Below are 24,042 nucleotides of genomic sequence, written 5' to 3'. Positions count from 1 at the left end.
AATTAATTTGTTAGAGCGATAAAGAGATGGGAAATAACTGATTATAAAGTAAAGATGGGAGAAACCTGAGAAACAAATTTGTAAAGAGAAACATACTTTATGAATTAGATAGTGGGGACTGATTGGCCAGCAGTCTGATCAGGATATTGAATGTACAGGTGGAGCCTGTTTGCCAGCAGATTTTATATACCCAGTCCCACACTGAGCTGGATTTGCAACAATCTGAACCAAAAGGTCATCTCCAGAGGGCTTTCTGAAGAGCCCACACATGTCCACCCACAGCCTCTGCAGGCTTCAGAATGGGCAGGAAGACCAAAACATGCCACTTCTGGTTTCCAAAGGGAAACCAGAAGTAACATTTTTAATGTCTTAAGGCAGAACTATTCAAACTGGGGCACTGCAACGCCCCAGCCTGACAGCCCTGGCCTCTGTCCCCTTAAGGGGCAGAAGAAGGCAGCAGCAACACGATCCCCAGGAGGCTGCAGGGACTGGGATGTACTAGTGTCTACAATGCTCCCTGACATTCCAAAAGTGAAAGTAGAGCAATTGCACTCCACTTCTGCAAAACCAGAACTTTTAGAAGGCTGGGGAGCCCTGCTGAGGGTAACACAGGGCTCCCCACACCCCCGATAGGCTGCTGCAGGGACTGGAGAGTACATCCCAGTCCCTGCAGCCCCCCTTAGCAACACAATCCTGGGGATTGCATCCCTGCCTCCCCCCCTCCTGCTGCCTCCCTCACCTCCTCTGCAAGGACTTACTGCAGTCTTCAAACTGCAGAGAGAGTTTGAAAGCCACAGCCTTAAGGCATTCAGAGTCCTGAGAGAGCCTCTGGGTTTAAAGGGGCTAAAACCCCACATTTCCTTATCTGTGGTTTTCAGTATCTCTGTGCAATTGGAGAACAGATCCCTTCTGGATACCTACCAAGGCCCCACCTGTATCTGGAACTGCTCTCAAATTTCCAAAGGGTGTGTTATAATTTGGGGAGCTGAGAATCAGGCAGAAGCCTCTCACTTTCTCTGCACAGCTGAGCTCTCCAATGGAATTTCCACAGACACTGAGCCTTCTGGGGTGATCTTTGAGGTTGCAGAGGGCCGGAACAGTCAAGCTTCCCCACCATGTGCCATGAACCACATTTAGTCCTAAGGTCAGGGTTTGGAGATCCCTGCTCTAAGTAACTTATAGTGAACAAAGCACCTTATCAATACTTAGGTCTTTACAAATGCCTTGCCTTATGGTGGGTTACACTGGAGGGATAGAAGGCTAGAAGAAGTTTGCCTTGATCTGAGCAGGAAGAAATATCAGGCACAGAATCCAACAGATACAGCTCATCAACGGAAGAGACCATTGGAACAAGAAAAGAAACAGTAACACTAGTTAGCTAACAGCACAATACTAGCTAGTAGCACAAGGATTAGGATAGCCCACCTAGGCCTGAAATGATCACAGCATCTTAATCATTAACAGCTTCTTAAACAGCAAAGGGCTAAGCTTAGCATTGAGAAATGCCTATTTCAGACTATGAATAGCTTTACTTAATCCACAACATGTACAATTAGATAGGTTAAAAACAGTCACATGTGAACTCCCCAGATCCTAGCCTAAGGCAAGAAAAGCGGAATGAATGGGGTTGAATTTTTGATTTGAACCACCTATTTTAAGTGCAGAGGAAAAAATCCCATAACCCCTTCAAATGGCCACCAAAAGGTACATTGAAATATTTTGCTCATTCAGAATAAAAATACAACAGACTACACCTAGGACAGCTTTGTGTATGGGGCCCATCAATAATGCTTTTATTAGGGCGATTATATGCATTGTTATCTAAAACCCCACTAAGCCTCTAAAAATATGTCTTGAGCTTCCACCAATCTGAAGCAGAACAAAGTGCTGTCTTCTCTTTACAAGGAATACAGAGCATATTCAAGTATCTTGTACAAAAAGAGATGAGTTTTAAAAATATCCTAAATAATTCTACATACATACAGAGTGGGAAAGTAAGGGAGTTTGTATATCAAATAGCATTAGATGAATCAATGGCAACTGCAGCCACAGCTGTCTCTGAAGAAAGAACCTCCATTGCTTCCTCTTCAGTCTCTGAAGCAAGTTCAGGGTTTCTCAATACAGGTGCTGCAAAGATAATATTTTATTTAAAAGAGGGCCTACATTTCAGCCCTTTAGTTTTATACACATTTATGGTGAGAGGGCAATCTCTTGGGGTGAAGCAATCTTAAGAACTGCACCTGTTGTAACCTCTACCCTCTTCCAACTTAATCTTTAACAATGCTAAAACACACAAATAAGCTGCTGCTCATGATTTGTGGTGCAGCATGATAAGTTTTATTCCTCTTACTGGAAACAAGGCTCTTTACCTTCCCTTTCTTCCTTCACATTCACTGAGTTACAGGATGGCTGTCAGTAGAGAGTCTAATGCCTAGGTTCCCAAACAGCATACTGAAATTTCAGGGAGAAGGGACCAAGAGGGAAAATTAAGCCTTACTGCTGTGTTTGGACATTACAGCCACCATTGCCTTCACCAGGAAAGAGGCAAGGAGAAACTACATTCAGTGTAGAAGGAGATAAGGTTCAAAGAAACTGATAGAGAAACTGAGCTGTCTATTAACTCATCTAAGTTCTATCTCTAATTTATATAAATTTTATTAAAAAAATTTCCGGCCCTTAACAGCGTACCAGATATTTGATGCGGCCCTCTGGCCAAAAAGTTTGAAGACCCCTGTTTTAGATGGTAAGCCTATATCTAATTTTCTACAGTACCTACAGGGCAATGAAATTATGAGTGCCAACAAGGCACAATAGTGGCAGCACCTGACTCCTCCTTTGTCCCAGGACAGTGGAAAAACCTCTGAAGGTGGTGACAGAACTAAGGAGCATGCAACCAAGAAAATGTTCACCTAATTATCAGCTGCTAGGAGAGTCAGATACGATGAAAGCAATGTTAATAGCCCCAATAAACTAGTGAGCGGGGGGGGGGGGGAGAAAGAGAAGGAATGCTATCCAAAAATAAAGCTATGAGTAGGGGTGTTTGTTTCTGGCAAGTCTTTACTGAACACAATGGACTTCTGAGTAAAACACTGTTTTCAAACACCTCTAGCTAAGAGGCAGCAGAGGCAGAACCAATAAAACTATTCCAGTGGTTTTTAGCACCAGGACTTTATCATTTTCTGCAGGGGGGACAGGGGACACTTCTGGAGCATTTGTTGAGCTCCATGTTTGTCAAAACAGGACCATTCTGTCAGTGTTGTGTTCCCCTCAGCCTGCTGCCCATCTGATGTAGACTGAGGCAGGTTCACCTCAGTTTCATGCGTAGCTCAGTTTCACTTTCCATGGGGCTCAATACATTTTTCTTGTCAGCTATCAGCTTGTCAGTTTCAGGACCCACCAACAATCAGGTTGTGATCCACTGGTGGGCTGTGAACCACAGTTTGGGAAACTGAACAGTGAAAGGATTCTATTGGGAATCCTTTGATCTAAAGGCAAGACAAATCACAAAAGAAAATGACTAGGTTAGAGGGCCATGCTCCCAATGGACACAAATTGTCTGTAGTCTCCTACCCTGCCTTTCTTCTTTCCACTGGGGAAAATGAAAAGTGTTGTATAACAAAGGTAACCCTGCACATGCCCAATCTCGGAAGCAAAGCAGGGTCAGGCCTGGTTAGTACTTGGATGGGAGACCACCTGGGAATACCGGGTGCTGTAGGCTTATACCATAGTCTTTTGAGACTGAAGGTTGCCAACCATGATAACAAAGGGGAGAAAACCTTGCTTTTTCTTGCATGTGCATGCTCCTCACAACCTCTTACTTCTGGGTTGGTGATAAGACTTGTGTTTTTCAATCCTTTTTGAGGTCATGTTTTCTGTTATGAGAGCTAGAATCTCTTATTTCAAGTGAGAGTTCTTAAAAAATTCTCAGAGGAGTTAATGGTCTGAATGTACAGGAAGGTTCTAGACCAGGGGTGTCCAAACTTTTTGGCAGGAGGGCCACATCATCTCTCTGACACTGTGTCCGGGGCCAGGAAAAAAGAATTAATTCAAATTTGAATAAATTTACATAGATGAATATATTAGAGATGGAACTTATATGAATGAATGAATGGTCTTGCAATAGCCCAAGGCCTATAAAAGGCCTTGCACAAAGCAAGGCCCGCCTTTCCTTTGCTGCCGCATCATAGACATGAAACAGCAAGCAATGGAGGGAGCCGTTGTCCCACACCTCACACGAGATGTCGAGCAGTTGGCCGTCACACTGAGAGCAGTTGCGGTGGGCCAGTGTGGGCTCTAGCAAGTCTCTGGAGGGCCAGAGGCTCATTGGAGACTGGAGGCTCCCTGCAGGCCGCATTGGGAGTCCTCGAGGGCCGCAAGTGGACCCAGGGCCGGGATTTGGGCACCCCTGTTCTAGACCAACTTAAAAGAAAGAAAATGTTACCAGAATGGCCATGCACAGTCAAGACCTGACCTTGACCTCACCTTTACTTTGCTGTAGATCCACAATTATGCATTCATCTTCATCTTCTTCCTCCGTGTCTGCTTGAAATCCATCCATCTCTATGGTTTCAGCCTTTTAACAAAAAAGAGATGCTGTCAGACACAAGTGTCCAATAACCTGACTAATGATTTTTTATTTATGTACATATTTAGGAATTGCCTTTCTGTTTGTATACAACCTTGGATGATTTTTTAAAAAAACCATTTACACACACACACACACAAAACTATATAGGGGCCAGGACAGCACAATGTGGAGAAAATGGATAGAGAATGAAGGTCAAGAAGCAAAGTAGGAGAGCACAGGAGTAGTGTAGGAAAGGAACTGAAGAGTTAAAGTGTTGAAGGGAATAAGGAACAGAGGAAATGTTTAATGCAAGACCTATGGGCATGATAGTTTGCTGCAACAGGTAAGGGTGACTTTGAGAGAAATATAGGCCAAATGCCTATAAAGTGAAACAGATGGTGCAGGAGCTGAACCTCTCATATGGATTTGCACTACTGTATCTTTTTTTCCCTTCCTCCAAGGAGTTCAGGACTGCATACAAGGTTCTTCCTCTAATTCCATTTTCAATATACACACACACATACTCTTATGAATATATTCACAAAACCAATGTGCCATGTAGATTAGGCAGAAACAGTGACTGGTCCATGGTCACCCACTGAATTACACAGCTGAGAATCTGGGTCTGAGAATTACAGATCTGAATCTGGGTCTCCCTGGTCCTAGTTCAATGCTTGAGCTGGTGTAGAGCTAAAAGAGTAGAGCTGCAAATCAGGACTTCCCCAGTACAAATCTTGCCTCTGCCATGAACTCACTGGGTGCTTTTAGACAAGTCACTCTGTCCCAGTTTTGCTCTCCTACTGCAATCTGGGGAGAATATTACTTACCATACAAGGTTGTTGTAAGCTTGCATTATCTAAATCAGTGGTTCTCAAACTGGTGGCTCCCTGCACCTCCTGCAGCCTGCTAAAGCCCTGCCTTCTAAAAGTGACAAGCACCCCCCCTCACCAGCTCGATCCTGGGGATCATGTTGCTGCCCTAGCCCCTCCCCCACAAAGATTTACTGAGGGAGTGAAGCTCTGAGTACCACTGATCTAAATAATTTGGTTGCAGGTCTCAAGACAAAGCAACATAAAATGGTAAACAAAGTGGGTGATGTGCCTTTTCTTTCTCTAATCCTTCCGCACTAATCTGTGCAGGACTAAATTAGTCAGGAGGACCTCACCTGCCCAGCACCTGAAGGTCTCTTCATAAACATTGTGATGGACATGCTTCCTGTTGACTTCCGCTTTGCTGAGACTGGAGTGGTTTGTGTTGCTACTGCTCCTGGCGAGTTTCCACCGTCTTCTTTGGCCACTAAAGGAATTTGGGTGATGTAGTTCCACTGGCAAGGGACAGGAAGGTTCTCTTGGCCATAGCTCTTTAGCACCTCAGGGTGGACGTACCAACACATCCGGTGTTCAGGCCTCTTTTCGTACACTGAGTTTTCAGAGATTATTCGCTTTAGCCTGGCTTTAGAAGGGATGGCAGCCCCCTCGTGGACAGGAGTCTGGGTGCGGGAAGTGTTGGGGCTTGTGGCACTAGTGTCCCCATAGTCCAAAGTGGAGGTGGGGCTGTGGCTGCCCAGCAGCAACCCTAGACGACAGCATTCCTGGAATTCTTGGATGATGACTTTGCTTCCATTCATATTTCCATGAAGCAGAGGGAGCAGCTGGCCCAAGACTAGAGTGGGGCAAACACAAGTTTGAGATATTGGGATTCCATCTCTTACACCCATTCATCCTCAATGACCCCCTCCTCCCCACGGACAGGGCATCATCAATGGACAAATCCTAAACAAATGGTATCTAATGCCACTCCTGTGACAAGGAGTCAACCAGCATTCCAAGCAGTCAGCCATTTCAAACAAGCTATGTGCCCCAGTGATACTGCACTACAGCACTTGACTCAGTTATGTACACACCACACTTTTGGTGGACTCCACCCGTTTTGAAGCAGCAACACAGTTACTTGCCCTTTTTACCCAACTCTTACTTTGCTGGTCTTTTGTCTTCTTCTTGTGGTTTTTCTCTATCTGCTCTTCATCAACAATGCCAGAGTCCAGGTTAGAAGCCGCGAACTGCTGAAGCAGTTTCAGATCTGCACTGGTATTGTTGCTGCTTTCTTCACCTTCCCAGACACAGCCAATCTTCACAGGCTGCAGGATGCGAAACCTCTTTCCCTTGGTAATGAGCTCATCCCACTCCTTTGCTTTCAGCTTTTGACGAGCTTTATGATTCTCGGGATCACATTCCTGGAAGGGGAAATGTGTAATTCAAATGTGCAAGACACGGTACAGTCCTTCCTTGTTTCACTTCAAAGTGCAGGTGAGGGAAATCACACATATGAATACTGTCCCTTGTAAAAAACAAACACCCTCCCTATATATTAAAAATTAGAATTGCAGGGAAAAGGCAGGGCTAAAACCAAACTTGGGAGTGTTTATATAAAGAAGCATTCGCACATGCAATTCCACTCTTAAATGGTACAGCTCCAGGAAGGACTTCACCACATATCTTTTTTGCATGGCTGAATCAGCCATGAAAAAGGAATTTAAGTAAGTACATAAGTACATATTCTACATTTTGAAGAGTCTGTACCCCCAAGTCCACAGGAACACTGTCAGAATAGTGTCCCTTCGAGAAGAACATTCACCGAATGATTTCTAAAAACACTGGGGTCTTAGCCAATCAAAACAAGTATCAAAACAATTTTTTAAGAATGGGAGAAGACTGGTGCACATTGTCCTGAGCAGGAGAGGGTGGGATACATATATAAAACAATAAATCTCCTTGAATGTCCTCCAATGTCCTCATTAAATTGTTGTCCACATGAGTTACCGTATTTTTCGCTCTATAAGACGCACTTTTTCCCCCCCAAAAAGTGGGGGGAAAAGTGTGTGCGTCTTATGGAGAGAAGACTGCAAAAAAAAAAAAAAAAAAACCTCCGCCCCTGGCCCCGCCCCTTGCCCGCACTGCTTGGCTCGGCTTCCCAGGAAAGCGGGGGTGGGGTGGCAGTCTTGCTGAGCAAGCCCGCGTGTCTACTCAGAAGTAAGTCTCAGAGTCACTGGGGCTCACTCCCAGGAAAGCGGGGGTGGGATGGCAGACTCGCTTGGCAAGCCCAGGTGTCTACTCAGAAGTAAGTCTCAGACTCACTGGGGCTCACTCCCAGGAAAGGGGGGTGGGTGGGTGGGATGGCAGGCTCGCTGCGAAAGCCCACGTGTCTACTCAGAAGTAAGTCTCAGAGTCACTGGGGCTCACTCCCAGGAAAGCGTGGGTGGAATGGCAGTCTTGCTGAGCAAGCCCCTAGAGCAGGGGTGCTCATTATGTCGATCCTCGAGCTACCAGTCTATCTCCAGGCAAAATGAGTCAATCGCGGGCTTCTCTCCTGTCCACGCATCCCTAGGAGTGAGCCCCTGGCAGGCTTGTGAGCCCAGGGAGCGAGCCTAGGGAGTGAGTCCAGGGAGCCCAGGGACTGAGACGGGCTCCTCCCTGGGAGAGGAGGCGCTGGCAGGCTTTTCTCCCGTCCACTCATCCCTGGGAGTGAGCCCCATTGGCTCTACTGGGGCTGACTTACCTTTCCCCTGCTTTTGCACTTGTATGTATGGAGATCTGCACCCCCCCACTTCCATCTGTTGGTTCTGTGTGCAAGGGGTTTTGCAATGGTCTTGCTGTGATGCCTATACAGAGATCTTACCTGCCCCACACTTTTCCCCTGCTTTTGCACTGCTACGTATGGAGATCTGCGCCCCCCCCCCCACTTCCATCTGTTGGTTCTGTGTGCAAGGGGTTTTGCAATGGTATTGCTGTGATGTCTATACAGAGATTTTACCTGCCCCACACTTTTCCCCTGCTTTTGCACTGGTATGTATGGAGATCTGCACCCCCCCCCCCACTTCCATCTGTTGGTTCTGTGTGCAAGGGGTTTTGCAATGGTCTTGCTGTGATGCCTATACAGAGATCTTACCTCCCCCACACTTTTCCCCTGCTTTTGCACTGGTATGTATGGAGATCTGCACCCCCCCCCCCCCACTTCCATCTGTTGGTTCTGTGTGCAAGGGGTTTTGCACTGGTCTTGCTGTGATGCCTATACAAAGATCTTACCTCCCCCACACCTTTCCCCTGTTTTTGCACTGGTCTGTATAGAGATCTGCTCCCCCCCCCCTTGTATTGGAATCCAGGAAGATCTGGTGGGGAGGTAGATGTGGTGTCAGCAGTGGCCCCTTTAAAGGTAAGGCCTGGGCATCCAGCAGAGAGTGCTGCACAGCTGCAGCCACTGGAAGGCAATAGGGCCCTCAGGGATATAAGGAGCACCTGAGGCAGGAAGGGTTTGTGGGTTTTGAAGGAGTGCAGGTTGGAGGTAGGGGAGGAGACTGACTGGGTTTATTGAATTTGGAATCTGACTGTGGATTGTGACTGGACTTGGATACCCTGATGGATTTAACTGACCTACCTGGAACCTGACCTTGGACTGTAATTTGGCTTATTGGCTTTGGACTCCGATTTGGTAACTCTGAATGATGGGACTGATTTACTTGGCATCTGTGGACTGGAACTGGACTCATTTTTGCTTGCTGCACTGGTGAGTTGCACAAGGGGGACTGATCAGCCTTAAGCGGGCAGGAGGCCCAGTGGATTGGAATTTGGCAGAACATCATGGTAGCAGAAAGATAATGTGATCCCCTATTTGTGCGCACCTGCTTTTGTCAGCTTCATAAATTCTGACTCTAGCGATGATGAGTTCTTGGTGTTTCCAGAAAACTAGAGTGCTCAAACCTTTAAGTCTCTCCATTTGTTAATGACAGTGATAATGGTTCTTAATGCCACTGTTGACTGCTGTTCACTTTACATGGTTCAAATGTTGTTCTGTTATAGTTTTAAATATTTTATTACACTATTTGGTTCAGAATATTTTTTTCCTTGTTTTTCTCCTCTAAAAACTAGGTGCGTCTTATGGTCAGGTGCGTCTTATGGAGCGAAAAATACGGTATTTTACATCTTTTCCTGGCCTGGTTTCTGTTTAGCTTATTTAAACCATTTATACCCATAGAAACTATCAAGGTTGTGAACAAACACACACAAAACTAGTATCTTCACTGCTGGCTTAAAAGCCAGTAATGACTGGGCCAGACATATTTTGTCTGTGGAGCAAGTTCCATGACCCAGCTACTGTTGATGAAAAGGCCTTGCCCTGTGTCCCTGATGAAAATTGCACTGAACAGGCATAATTTTAGTCTTGAGAGTATATCTGCTTAACAGTATCCACAAACTCTATTAAACTCCAACCCAATTCTGATAGCCTGATGTTAGAGGTTGCATGCTGGGCAACTGAAAAAAAACCAAAACTCTGTTTACCATTCAAATCTAGAAAGCAGAGTGGCTATCCCTGCCTTCTGGCCAGCAATACCTCTCACAGAAAGCAGTTGCTTCTTTATGTTAGAGCTTAAAGGCACCTTGGAGGTCATATAGTCCAACCCCCTGCTCAGCACAGGCAACCACAGCCTCTGTGACAGGTGGCCACCCAGGATTTTCCTGAAAACTTCCAACAAGACAGAGCCTAGTGCTGCACAGCAAACTGTTCCAGTGTGAGACAGCTCCATCAATTAAGAACTTACTCATGTCTAGCAAAAAACTATTTCTCTCCCAAAAACTACCGCAGACACCCACCTACAAGCCTATCTCACAGATAAGTCGAAAGCAGGTTTATAGAATTTTCTATGACCCTCAGATAAGTCAGGGGTTAAACTTAGGGGGGGGTCCGACTATAGTTTTGTCTGATTTTACCTGAAGCTGGATCCTGAAAAATAACCTCCCAGTAATTGTTACCCAAGAACTGCACAGTTTCTAACTTATTAAAAATACAATAAAAGATCATAAGATGCATTTTTGTTCATAAACTTTTAAAATTCTGGTCTTCGCAACATTTGTGTAAACAGTGTCAGAGTAAGTGCCTGTAAACATACCAGTAGAACCATTAATCAAATCCTTCTTTAAGGTGCCTGGTGTGTTAAGCCAGAGGCTCTACATAGAACATGCAACATAAAACATGTAATTGGGAGCATGCAGTTCAGTTCACAGCAGGGAAACAAGCAACAAGGACTGAGCATGAGCAAGCGCAGCTGCGCACAGTTGCAATCCTCTTTACTCAGAAGCAGACCCAGTGCTTTCCATGGGTGTTACTCTTATGTAATGGTGCACTGTAGCCTAGGACCTTGTTTCAGATGGAAATGAGGATCACATCTTGGGGTTTTAAAAACCAGACCCCTAAACTTGGGAGGAGGGGTGAAATTCTTTGCAAATGACTTGCCAGGAATGTTCAGAGGCAGCAGCAAAAGAAGGAGGCATTTCCCTTGTCTCTCTTCCAATCTGGAGAAGAAAGGGCTTGTGGGAACTGTGGGGAGGCTTTGTGGGAGTATGTGCTGTACTTCCATAGCAGCAGCCCATACAGACTACAATTCCCAGAAGGGCCTTCACTTCTCTTCCTGTGTGGAGGCTAAAATGGCTGCCTCTGAATACCTTAATTACTGGTAAAAATTATCCTTTTTCTCCACCTGCTTCCTACTTCTCAGCCCCTTTCCATGCCCCCCCTTCACCAGACAGCTGCTGAGCTTCCATAAGCTTCCCAGTAGCTCTCAGAGGATTCTGCTTCATTCACTGCATTGACCTGAGCATAAGTCAAACCAGGATCTCAGGTTCTATTTTTAGGCATAAATTTTTCAACCAGTAGGTGAGTATATATGGTAGTTCCATTGGCTCTAGTCCTGACCTCAGAGCAAATCCTCGCTTTCTTCTGCATGACAGCCCCTCAGACACTGGAAGGCAACTATCTCCTCTTAGTCTTTTCTCCAGGCTAAACTTACCAAGCTTTTTAAACCATTCCTCAAAGAATTTAGTTTCTAAACCTCTGGTAGTCATCTTCTAGACACCTCACCCTGCTCGGAACCTTCCCCAGCTTACTGATCTCCTTAGAATGTGCTCCCCAAACTGATTGCAGTATTTCAAATGAAGTCTGGCAAGTAGTAATTCTACTCTATCCTACACATCTCATGATCTGGCTTCTCTGCCTCTAATACAGCCAAGCAATGCATTTGCTGTTTCTGGTCACTGCATCACATGGCCCACTAATGCTGCAATCCTTTACACATGTACCTGAGAGTAAGCTCCATTGAACAAAATGGTCACTTCTGGGTAAATGAATATAGGATTGAACTGTAATATACCTAGATCTTTTTCACACATGCTGCTGATAGGCCAGGTTTCCCCCATCCTGTACTTGCAACTCCAATTGCTTATTCCAGTGGTTCTCAAACTTTTCTGGCCCACAGCTCCCCTGATCCTTGTGGCCATTGGCCACGGTTCCTCATTACAACACTTCAGTAACCCCCAAAATGGGGATGAAGGTGTTATAATTATACACTAGAAACAAAAAAGAGCTGCCAGCACTCTGAGGCTACAATCCTAACCACACTTTCCTGGGAGTAAGTCCCATTGAACACAATAGGACTTACTTCTGAGTAGACCTGGTTAGGATTGTGCCCTAAGTTTGTTAGCAGTACACCTGGAGGGTTTTGGAAAGGGAGGGGAAAACTTTGTTTTGTGTGTATCTGCTAATTGCAAACTGATGCCAACTGAGACCCAGAGGCTATTTGGCTGCAATCCTAACCTCACTTTCCTGGGAGTAAGTCCCATTGAACACAATAGGACTTACTTCTGAGTAGACCTAGCTAGGATTGTGCCTTTTGTCCTACAATAGCAGCCAACATGAGAAGTCCCTCCCCACCCACCCACCCCCAGGAGAAAGGAGGAAAAAGGGGATGGCTGAAAAGGAATGGGTATTTTTATTTTTTAATCAATTTTTGGAGACAAAGCCATCAAGAGTGGCTTTTTTTCTTTTTTGAAGGGGCAGGAAAAAGAGAAAGGTGAAGATCCTTGGTTAAGCTGACACAGACCCCAAGCCTATGTATGTCTACTCAGAACTTTTAGTCAATGGGGCTTACTCCCAGGAAAGTGTGGATAGGATTGCAGCCACACTGAGCAAGATTACAACTCATCCCCAAAGTAGATGGGGTCATGCTCACACACACCCCAACATGCAGATGCCACTCCTGTTCCCCCAGGCAAGACGGAGGAATGCAGGCTGGGGCATTTGGACACGCCCCCCCAGCAGGCTGGGCTCCCTCCTTCCCAAGCAGAGGAAAGCACTGTGCTACCTGTACTTACTCTTCCCTCCCAGTTTGAAGCCTGCAGGAGCACGCCCTGTGCTGATGAGATGCAGCACCTCTGGTGCTGCCCAAGCAGCCTTCTCTCCCACCTCCCCCCACCTTGTTTCACATGCCCTCCCCACCTCACACTGCCCTGCCCACCTCATTCACAGCCTCGGAAAAGCAGCAAGTAGGGAGGCAGCACTTGTAGCTGTGCTGAGCAGCTGCGGCCACTTCTCTCCCCCAGATGCCTCCCTAGGGAGCTGGGATGCACAGATTAAATACCTCAGGCTTATTCCTACATGGAGGATCTTACATTTGTCTCCACTAAATTTTATTTTTTATATGTGACTAGTGATCAAGCTTGTCAAGATTCAAAGTATCTTGATTCAGGGTTCCAGCCAGGACTGTAGGTACACAAAATCTGACTCTGACCCCACCCAAAATTGGTTCCAACACCACAGTCCTGCTTCCAAATATTAGCTATCGCCCCCCAACAGCTTTGCACCATCTGCAAATACAATAAGTATCCCCTCTACCCACATCCCAGGTCATTTATAATTAAGTGTTGAATAGCATAGAGTCCAAGACAAGAACCCTGTGGCATTTCACTAGATCCCTCCAAGCTGATGTGGAGCCATAATTCTCTGCAAAAGAGAGAATACTCTAGAATGCGTTTACTTAAAATTGCTGCATGCACACCAACATAAGTAAAAAACATGCCAGAAACACCTTGTAACTAGTCAGTTACAGTCTATTCTAGTGGTTCCCATACTGTGTATCGCAGTGCCCTGGGACGTAACGAGGTAATTGCAGGAACATTGCAGGCTGCAAGACTGCCCTGGGATGCCTAAAAACGGCAATAGGAGGATCAGAGCAGTGAACAGAAGTCCTCTACATGGTTTTTTGCACGCTCTGGGCGGTTTTCACCACCTGCCTGCCCTGAGCTTGTTACTTGCATTTGTAGGCCTCCCATGCACCACTGAACCAGGAAAAAACCGGTGATGACATAATTGCCAGTCACTTCCAGAAACTGCACGCTGCCCCTGCAGTGCAACAAGGCATTGCGGGCCAGCAGACTTTGGGAAGTGCCAAGAAGCAGTGTTTTCAAAAGAAGCTGTGCTCAGATAGAGATTATTTTGTCACAAGGATTGTTGCAATGTCATAGTGAGGGCAGAATTTAATCTTTCCCAGCCAGGAAACTCCTTTGCCAGTCTCTATACATTGGCACAGGAAGTGTCCCTATTGATACCACAGCTTACCTCAGTCACACCTTCATCCTCCGAGAGGTATCCATGGGGCACAAAGAACCCGTCGTCGTCGTCTTCTTCTTCTCCATCTTCATCATCATCCTGAGAGGGTGAACAGAAGTAATATTTTATAAAGAGGTCTTGGAAAGGGATTTAAAAGATTATTATCTTTTAAATAATATCTTCAGACTACAGGGAAAGCTTTCATTTTACTAAATGGGGACACAAACACACAGTGGTAAGAGTTCCACTGCACTCTGTGTTACAGAATATTTATCACCACCCAAACAGAATTTCAAAAAAATCCTAGTTCTGTAGGTTTTCAAATATGCTGAAATGTGAATGACCAAAGTTCATCTGTTGAAGAGGGTGCTATTGGCTGGAAGCTGTGACATAATGAACCCCTTCCTATTTTTCTTTAGGACATGAAGGATAAACACCACACACACATATTGAAGTGTAAATACCAGTTTAAGAGATGGAGAGCCACCTGATTCAGGAAGATGAGACAAGACTGACCAAGAGTGTGACTTATTGTGACAACTTTGCATAACAAGCATGCACAATTGTCATAACATGAGGTGCAAGCCAGGCTGACACTACAGAAGAACCACCTTCAGTCACAGCTCTTGAAAATGGTACATCTGTCCTTGCTGCTGTATATGTTGTGAAGCAGTAAATTCCAGAGAAGGAGGGGCAGCAGGAAAAAAGTATGGAACAGATAGTGGTTTATCATCCAAGGAAGAATACTGGCAGATCAAACACAACGAGAAGGCAAATAAAGAGTGACAGTAGACAAAAGCAAAGAGCTTTACAAGAGACAGATGAAGGCCATCTTGGTTGTGGTGCCCCATTTGTGGAATGCCCTCCAAGGAAGATCTTGCCTGGTGATGACTTTGTCAAGTTTTTGGTGTCAGGTGAAGACTTCGACCCAGGTCTTTTAACTGGTTTAAGATACTGATGTTGATCCTGCTGAATTATAGTATTTTGTTCTTTCTGGTTTTGATTATTTTATGATTTTTAATGTATTATAGTTTCAGTATGTATTGCACTGTTACGTCTCAACTGAAGAGCAACATACAAATGTATTAAACAAAAACAAAGTAAACTGGATCTGATAAGGTTGTCAAGGAGGGCTTCTAAGCTTAAATTGTATTATTTATAACAAAGAAACTGGGCCTGCCTCCCACACAAATCTCTGAATACGCGTTCTCATCTATAAGAAGATGGCCAGGCTTACCCCTTCACTATGAGAGAGAGACTCTCCTGGCTCCTCCTCCTCCCACTCTTCATCACTCTCCACTTCATAGTCCAGCAGCTTCTGCAATATAAGAAAAATGGCTAATGTCACTGCATCAGATGAGACCACGTAGTACTTCAGATTGCAAGATGGCTATTATTATTATTAACAGTATTTATATACCACTTTTCAACTAAAAGTTCACAAAGCGGTTTACAGAGAAAAATCAAATAACTAAATGGCTCCCTGTCCCAAAAGGGCTCACAATCTATTAGAGATGGTATCAAGAGGGGCCAAGGGCCTGAGTATGTATAGCATAATGGGCGGGAAGTCTGGTTTAGAGGGTAGAGCTGCAGTTAAGCCCAAAGATTTAACATCTAAAGATCGCCAGTTCAAGACCATTGGAAGCTTCCCCGAGCGATGAGACCTAGAGAGCTGATAAGCTGAGCCGAGCCTTTTTGGGTGAGAGCCAAAAGAAGCCAGCTCTAGCTCTTTCTGTGAGAGGGAAAGAAAGCTGTCCATCAGCATGGGAGGCAGCAAGCAACCAGAACATTTACCAGACCATGATGAGATCTATGTGAAACGAAGATAGTTCTTGAAAGACTGAACTTATTTGTGATTGCAAAAACTCCCGGGGGTGGGGGTTAGAAAGAAATCTGCCTATGTAAACCACCTTGAATAAAGCCAAAGGAGTAATCCAATGGCCAGAAAAGTGGTATATCAATACCAGTTATTATAATGAGAAAGAGCCAGAAGAGACACAGCACCATATTTTAGTAGTAAATAATACATCTGCAAAGGAGAGAGAGGATGAAGTTGCATCCAAAACCCTCCCAGTTAACAGGGCAACCCAAGCATGGCTAGCAATCTCCAATAATTTTTAATTCACTCCCTCAACAACATGCACACACTGATGCATTACCCTTTAAAGCACACCTATGGCTTAATTTGGACATCACACAAATCAACTGTGAAAGAAGCTTTGCAATCAAATCAACTGTCAAAGAAGAATCAGAAGTCAGTTTAAACCAGGTTTGCAAGCCATGATGTGGATGAATTATTCATCCTAATGTCTGAATTGATAAACCAATCTCCAGAGGCTGCTGCACCATAAAAATGAGAGTAAACTTATGAAGCCAAGTGCTGAAAGGATAAGAAACATGTTGCAGCTGTTTACAATTTAAGAGAAGACAAGTTCCTGCCCTGAGGGGCTCACAATCAAGAAATGAATGCGACCCCCAGGACTGCACTGCTGCCAGGGAAAGGGGGAGTTTCCACTTAAAGCCAACGCTGTCCTCCTGGTGGGTGCAGGGAGCCCCACAGATGCCTCTGTAGGGCTCCCCAAGCCTTGAAATAAATAAAAATTGTAATTGAAGCCACGTCCAGTTTCCTATCATGAAACTGGAAGTTGCTTCCGATTGCAATTATTATTTTTGAGGCTTGGGAAGCCCTGTAGAGGCATCTGGTGCTGGCTTCAGGTAAGCTAGAAATTCCCCCTTCTCTCAGCAGCAGTGTGATTCTGGTGATCGTGTTGCTGCAGTCTCCCACAAAGACTCCCCTCCTAAGGAGAACTTTGGGAACCACTGACTTAAACAGCTAAATTGAAGATATAATAAAAACAGGCCTGGGCTACATGTTGTTTACCATCTTGATGTCTCTTCAGAGCAGAAGTTGGAGCCACAGCCTACTGAGGGACACAGGCTTACCTCATCCTTTGACCAGGGGTTTCTTGGGCTCAGAGTGGATGACTTCTTGTTCCACGTGCCCCAGTAGGCAGGTCGATGATTCTCACAAAACTGCAAGAGTTTCATCCTGCCAAACTTCTTCCTTTCTGGAACATCTCCTGCTTGATTGCTCCCCACTATGACCACATCACTGTTAAATGAAATGTTGCACTCAGTAATTGACACAGCCCACTAGGGTCCAAGGTAACAAAAAAAAAAAAGCTCTGGCACATAAATGAAGGATTGAAAAAGATGCCCAACCCCACCTCCCTTGAACTGAAAGGGTTCTTAAACAATTCTAAGATTGTGATGCCAGACTAATAAGAAAAGGCTTTTGTTCTCACCAACCCCTTCAATTAAATTAAACCAATCTTCCGTTATGGAGGCAGTTGAAGTAAGAGAGGCTTAAAGAAACTGTGTCCTCTCATTCAAACAATGCAAACTAGCTTTTGAGAAGAGGAAAAGAATCAAGGTCTTTCTATGCTGGATATTCTAAGTGCCTAGCACCCTGCTGAGGAGGGTTTTAAGAAACAGGGCCAAGGATTAATGCATCACAATACATGGTGTCCTGCAGGAAGGAAACAGAAAGACATATCTCTTTCAAGTAGAAACTGTACTACAATTCTGGTGGTTAGCACAAATCAGAGCTTAGTGTTGGCTAAATTCCAGAACCTGTTTTCAGTGCCAGGTCTGATACATGAGGCATAAACAAGACCAGCACTTCTGAATACAAGCAGAGTACATCTCCACCAGCTTCAAAGAAGCACTGTCCAACCCATAAGGCATCCGGAAACATTTCCAAGTAGGATTGAGTACCAGCAGCTTTTGGGAATTAAGCAGTGCAGCAAGATGTTTTAATTGTTCACTTGTATGTGAACACACACAAAAGATTTTCCCCATTTCAAGCTAACCTGTTGACAACATCAGTGCTGCGGTTGAGAAGGGTGGGCCCGGATTTACATGGCTCTCGGCTCTTCAGTTCTTTCAAGAAACAAGTGTTGCAACTCTGAGATTGCAAGTGCCAGTCTAACTGATCCAAGAGGTCCTGATCAACAGCAAGACGGCTGAGTGGGGCAAGGACCATGTTCTCTTTTATTTCAAAGGGAGCAAATTTCCCACACCAGCCAGCAAGAATCTGAAACAGAGAATAAGGATTTTTGTCTGATTGCTATCTAAAATTACATTCAAGTTAACAAAGCTCCAACACCTGTACTGATTTATGTCATCTTCTGAGCACACTGGAAGATGCCATTCTTACTTCTAAAGCCCTAAACTGGAAGTTTTCACCTTCTTTCCACAACCAGCTCCAAAACCTTTGCATCACCCCAAGTCATCAAGGGTATGTAAGGAAGCTACTTTTAGCTATATCAAAAGAAACCAAATCCCAACTAAGCACCACCGAAAACAGTGAAACAAATTGGTCATAATTGGCTGATTTGTGACTTTCTTAGGATACAACTCAGTATAGTCTATAACCAGTGGTTCCCAAACTGTGAGTTGGGACCTGATTTTTGGTGGGTTGCCACAGGGTGATGGAAAGATCAGGTACTGTAGCTGCTAATCACCCTGCAAAGAGCTCAGCTCCTACAATTTGCAAGCTTGTGTAAATACAAGGAGATAAATGTTTGAGCCTTTTTCTGATTATTACTTATAAATATTTTTCTAGATCTTCCTGAAAAGTCTAATGAACGTGGGTTGTGAAAGAGTGTAATTTTAAAAAGTGGGTCCCAGTGGTTAAAAGTCTGGGAACCACTAGTCTACAAAAATGCAGGCAATTTCCTTTGTACAGAGGTCCGCAAGCCTGAGAGTTATTTGGAAGTAGTGCAAGGATTTTGGGCTGCTTTTGGTTGTGGGAGTTGAATCAGAACAGTTAGATTTAATACCAGCTTTAATAATTTTAACAAAATTTTTTGTGTTATTTCATATTTGTCTTTATTCTACCTATGCCAGATTCCTTCAGGGGGTAGGACAAGTTATAAACTGAATAATAAGCATTTGGTTATCAAAACCTATTGCCTCTACTTACACACTTTTTTAAAGCATACCAATCTCTCTGGTAGCTTATCACAAAAAAAGTCAAAATACAAAAGAAACACAAATGTCTTATGCTGCTTCCAAAACAGGCTAGGGCAACCTTGAGCTACCAAAATCACTCACATAGCCTCAGGGTTTAAGGATGGTGTTGAGAGGGTTCCTTCAGTCAATTCTGGAGGGACTCAATTGCAAGTTCCCTCCCTGAAAACTACCCTCTGCTCTTCCTCAGCTTTCTAATAGTACTTCTTCCACTTATGTCAGGAAATCAGCTCAGGAAAGAAGGCAGACAGACCATTCATGAGGTGGGTAGGATATCCAGTAGACAGTTTGGGACTGCGTTGTACAGCACAGTTAAGGTTGTTTATAGAGAAAATAAAGGTTACCAAACTATCCAGTACTAGAGATCACTTGCCAAGGCCCCAACTCTGGGTGCTCAGGCAAGTGGCCACCCAATAGGGGTAGTTCTATTGTGACATCTCAGCTGAGGAACTCTCTCCCCCAAAGGCACCTGCTCTGAGTTTGTTCATATGTTAAGTGAAAACAATTTTATTTACTAAACCCTTTACTGGTCTTTATCTGTAGATGGATCACAGGTTTAATTCACTTACTTTGAAGTCCTACCTGTATTGTATTTTAATTTGGTTTTATTTTTAGGTTTGTTTATAATGGTTTCTTGTTTTTCTGAGTCCATCTGTTTGATGAACAGGCATAAATACACACATTCCAGGTGATTTTAGTTTATGTACTTACGAGTTAGTTAACCTGCACTTGACGGGGCAAGGTCAAAAAGCATATTACAGTTTGTGTGGGTGGATCTGAAGCAGAGACTCACAAAGTGAAATACTCAATGACATCCTCACCTTTGGGGCAGGCTGGGTCTTTGGTTTTTGAAAGAATCTGGTGATTTCAGCTTTCTCAGCTTTGATGCGCTAGAAACAAGAAGTTGAAGAGTGGACAATGGTGAATAAAACTATTCAAGTTTGCTTGGATTTTTTTTTTTTAAATTTCCATGAAAGAAGATACAAAGTCTTATTCCAGGCCAGACATCTGGTCAGAATAAGGAAGGAAAACCCACAAGACACTCAAGCTTTACCTTTTCTTCTTCTTTTAACCGTTTCTCTTCTTCTTTTTTCCTTTTTTCTTCTTGCTTTGCCCTTTAAAATAAAACCCATTTTTAGGGGACAACACACACAAGCAGTATTCAGGCTCTGGTGATAAAAGCAATGGAGATGCCTTCAGTAAGAATGGCTACATTAGGAAAATCAAGTGGAGCCTTTTCAAAGGTTGCTTGGTGATTCAATGTTGGTGGTCATTAAGGTTACAATTCTATCCACACTTACCTGGAAGTAAACCCCCTTCAAGTTAACAGGATTTATTTCCGAGTAGAAATGCATAGAACTGCACTGTCACAATGCACAATTTCTTTTTCCTTGGAAATAACATATAAGAATCCTGCAGCTGGATCAGACCATCAGGTCATCTAGTTAAGCATCTTGTTTTGAACAGTAGACGCTTCCAGAAAGGCCACATGTAGGACAAGAAGGTAATACAGTACTCCTCTCCCAAAGTTAGCCCCCAGCAACTTCAGTTCATTAGTGCCTCTGTATATAGAGATACCATTTTGCAATCATGGCTAAAGTCACTAAGACAAAGGAAGTGCCAAAGCAGGATGCCTTACCAGGGCCAGACCAAGACACTTACCTACCTGAGACAGCATAAGATGCTGCCCCACCTAACCAGTGCCAAATTCCTAGGGGTGCTCCAGTGAGTTCTCACATCACTTTGTGCCTCTTGCCCCTGATGAAACTTTTACACAGAGGCAAAACTTCAAGATCCAACATTCAGAGGTAGCAAGATTAGCAAAAACAGCATTATTATTTCCTTATTCTGTACTATATCACAACAGTTCAAAATTTCCCATACCAGCATGAGAAATGCCAGATTGTGCACTGCACTAGGTGCCTTAGTGTTCATATATAAGTTAGACAAAATGCGGCCATTTCCCACACAGATACAGAGCTGCTAGAGACTGGGAGAAAGGGCTGAACCCTGAAGTACAGCCATTAACACACACCACTTTTTATAAGGCAGCCCCAGAAAGAAAAAAGGGGCCAATTACACAGGCCTACAAAACTGAGGGTCAGAAAAGTTTCTTCCAAAATTTATGGTGGTTCGATATGAATTTGGGGTGCAGATTCAAAAAATGGCATCCGTTTTGCCCTATCTCGTCTTGTTTTGGAGATACCGTATAGCCTCATTAGCGAATGGTTCAAGCAGCTTCCTCACGAGGAAGCCATGGTGTAGGCTTCCTCATGAGGAAGCTGCTTGAACCATTCGCTAATGAGGCTATACTGTATCAAGATGAGATAGGGCAAAACGGATGCCATTTTTTGAATCAGCACCCCAAATATACCCAGAAATTGGTGTAACGTTTAAGGAAGCAAAATGTGCGTTGGCCTGTGTTATTTATTAGGGATAATCTATAACTTCTGGTCCCTATCCCTAGAAAAGTACTGGTCAAACACAAAGTTTCACAACAAACTGAAAGTCACCCAAAGACAAGGTCTTTCAATATATACATACACAGAAAAATACAAATTTTTCAGCTTTGTTTTCCTGCAGCTCTGTACTTCATGGATGCATTGATCTTCTTTGGTCAAGATCTCAGTTGTATGTCTCTCGTTCCCCTCTACCACCTTCAGGCATACGTTATAGTTGCATTATACGTACAACATGCATATGCTCTACCTCAGCAGTTCTCAGATTTACCCAGGCCACGACCCTTGTCCTCGATGACTCAGAAGTCTCTTCCAGAGCCATTGCTGAGGCCCACAGAGGCCACTGCAGGCCGGCGAGACTTTGGGGTGGCTGCCGGAGGCAAGTTGCACCATGGAAGTGGCCTCTAATTATGCCTATTTGGCTCTAATTTGGGGCCAAACAGACACAAGGGCAGGTCCAGCTTGAAACCACCTGGGCATTGAATCGTGACCCACCAAATGGGCTGCAACCCAGATTGAGCTCTAACTCACAAAACAAGCATTAACCCATTTTTGCCTGGCCCACATTTGGTCCCTGTTGCATATATGCTATGTTGGGCAGAATGGCTTAAACACAGGAGTGGGACAGGACAGAAGCACTTGGCTCTAGTCCTGCTAAACTTTGGAAAATACAGGCTCTTTGAATTTAAAGGTTGGGCAAAAAAACTGAAAATATCAAAAGTATGGTAGGTGGCTAAAATATTTTTTCAACTGCTGCTGAAGTATCTGGATTTAACTCTTTTAGGACTTCCAATAGAAGAATTAATAGGTTTTTTGGTTGGTACAATTTATAATTTTGTTTCCTCAAATCTATTTTTATGTTCTGATTCTACTACATGCCAATTGTGGTACAGGGAACCAATCTTAATTTAAAGCTGTTGTTACCTATGCATGATCCCTTCAATAAGGTAGGACACTGGTCTAAAAACAAACCAAGATAACACAAAACTACCACAGAGAAATCAAGACCAACTTTGGGTGTAAGGATGGTATCCATCAAGGGAGAACAGACAGGCAATGTGAAAGCTACTCTTCTTTCTGCCCACTTCTTACAAGACAGACTTACTCCAGCGCTTCCTGCTTCTCCTTCCGTTTTTCCTCCTTCACTCGTAGCTTTTCAGCTTTCTCTTTCTCATCTTTCTCCTTTTTCACTCTCTTTTCCCTCTCCTTCAGTTCCTTCTCCTCTTCTCTCTTTCTCTTTGCCTCCTCCCGGGCACGTTCTTTTGCAGCCTTTGCCTCCTCTTTCAGTCTCCCCTTCTCCTCTCGCTCGGCTTGTAGCTTTTGAAGTTTGTCTGCACGTTCCTGATCCTGGATTGCCAAAGAGAGCTCATTAAGCAGGCTTCCACACAAAATGCCACTCAAGAGCCAAATGTATTGTCTAACCATAGGCAGAGACCGTCGCTCAGTAGCAGAAAAATACTCTGCTTGTATAAAGGTCTCAGGTTTAATCCTTTGTACCTCCAATTAGGAAAGGAGTTTCTGTAAAACTGCAGCTGGGAAAGACCTTTCTGCCGGAGATCTTGAATAGCCACTGGTAGCCAGACAGTACTGGGCAAGAGGAGTCAATATCATGATTACAGACCGATTACAGACAAATTTTATATGTTAACTTGAGAAAGATATATCCATACTTCCTTGCATACATATACTTCACTCACTAGGGGCTCAATCCTATCTAATTTTCAAGTGCCAGTGCAGCCATCCTGTGGTGGGGAGACAGTCACAGAGTCCTCCTCAAGGTAAGAGAACATTTGTTCCCTTACCATCAGGCTGCATTGCAGCTGCACCAGAGCTGGAAAGTTGGATAGGATTGGGCCCCCAATTCATAATTCATTTCCTTTGGACCTGTACAGAGGTTCTTCCCCACCCCACCCCCATTTTGTTTTCAAATTCATTTAAAGTGCCCAGAAATACTTTAGTCAAGCAGGCTATAGGAATAACAGCTCAAAATGCTCAACAAAACCAACCAAAAACAAAATGCAAGAATTGTGAGCTACAACATTGTCCCTTTTCCTCCCATATGCAGACCTGCCATGTTTTATATCTTATAATTATGATTTGCATCTTATGATTTAATCATTAGCCTCCCTGAGAGCCATCTTGTTTGAAAAGCAGAGTATGAACTTAAGAAAAAAAATAGGAGGCACTATAATTTTCGCCCAGACCACCTGTCCTCGCTCAAGCACGTCACAGGAACCTTTGAGTTGTCAATCTGCAAGAAGTCATTACTTCCCAGGACTAATAACTCATTGCACAGTACAATTAACAGTGCTCCCTCCACACAGCCATAAGTATTAGCTCAGTTCATGGGTGACTTTAAGCACTTCCACTTCTGAAACTGAGTAGGGAGAGGCTTATTTTTCTTCAGATCTTGAAGCTCCTGGTCCAGTGTTTCCCAAACAGTAGGTTACAGCTCACTTATGGGTTGCGACCTGCTGTGTGGTGGGTCATGACTCAATGTTCTACTGCAAAGCTCTTTTGGGAGTCTCCAAAAGCCACTTCCAGGCCCCA

The 24,042-nt window shown here is 44.2% G+C and overlaps 2 protein-coding genes across 2 annotated transcripts in view; one reads left to right on the top strand and one right to left on the bottom strand.

The window, feature by feature from the left end:
• UBXN6 (UBX domain protein 6) overlaps positions 1-15,048 on the top strand; it is a 34,753-nt gene extending 19,705 nt beyond the window's left edge. Inside the window, exon 12 of the mRNA XM_066634937.1 lies at positions 14,419-15,048. The gene's annotated coding sequence lies outside the window, so the exon portion shown is untranslated. The remainder of the gene's footprint in view (positions 1-14,418) is intronic.
• The window catches only part of CHAF1A (chromatin assembly factor 1 subunit A), a 33,488-nt gene continuing 10,162 nt past the window's right edge, over positions 717-24,042 (bottom strand). Inside the window, exons 5-15 of the mRNA XM_066634935.1 lie at positions 22,598-22,839; positions 20,088-20,148; positions 19,855-19,923; positions 17,872-18,095; positions 16,943-17,111; positions 15,237-15,317; positions 14,009-14,098; positions 6,542-6,800; positions 5,733-6,229; positions 4,483-4,573; positions 717-2,127 (exon numbers count right to left, since the gene is read on the bottom strand). Of these exons, the coding sequence (XP_066491032.1) occupies positions 2,012-2,127; positions 4,483-4,573; positions 5,733-6,229; positions 6,542-6,800; positions 14,009-14,098; positions 15,237-15,317; positions 16,943-17,111; positions 17,872-18,095; positions 19,855-19,923; positions 20,088-20,148; positions 22,598-22,839 (1,899 nt within the window). The 3' untranslated portion in view covers positions 717-2,011. The remainder of the gene's footprint in view (positions 2,128-4,482; positions 4,574-5,732; positions 6,230-6,541; positions 6,801-14,008; positions 14,099-15,236; positions 15,318-16,942; positions 17,112-17,871; positions 18,096-19,854; positions 19,924-20,087; positions 20,149-22,597; positions 22,840-24,042) is intronic.

Source organism: Tiliqua scincoides, chromosome 8, assembly GCF_035046505.1.
Source record: "Tiliqua scincoides isolate rTilSci1 chromosome 8, rTilSci1.hap2, whole genome shotgun sequence".
Classification (NCBI taxonomy): Eukaryota; Metazoa; Chordata; class Lepidosauria; order Squamata; family Scincidae; genus Tiliqua; species Tiliqua scincoides.
Note: the sequence above shows the minus strand (reverse complement) of the source record. Positions and strands in the feature narration are given on the sequence as shown.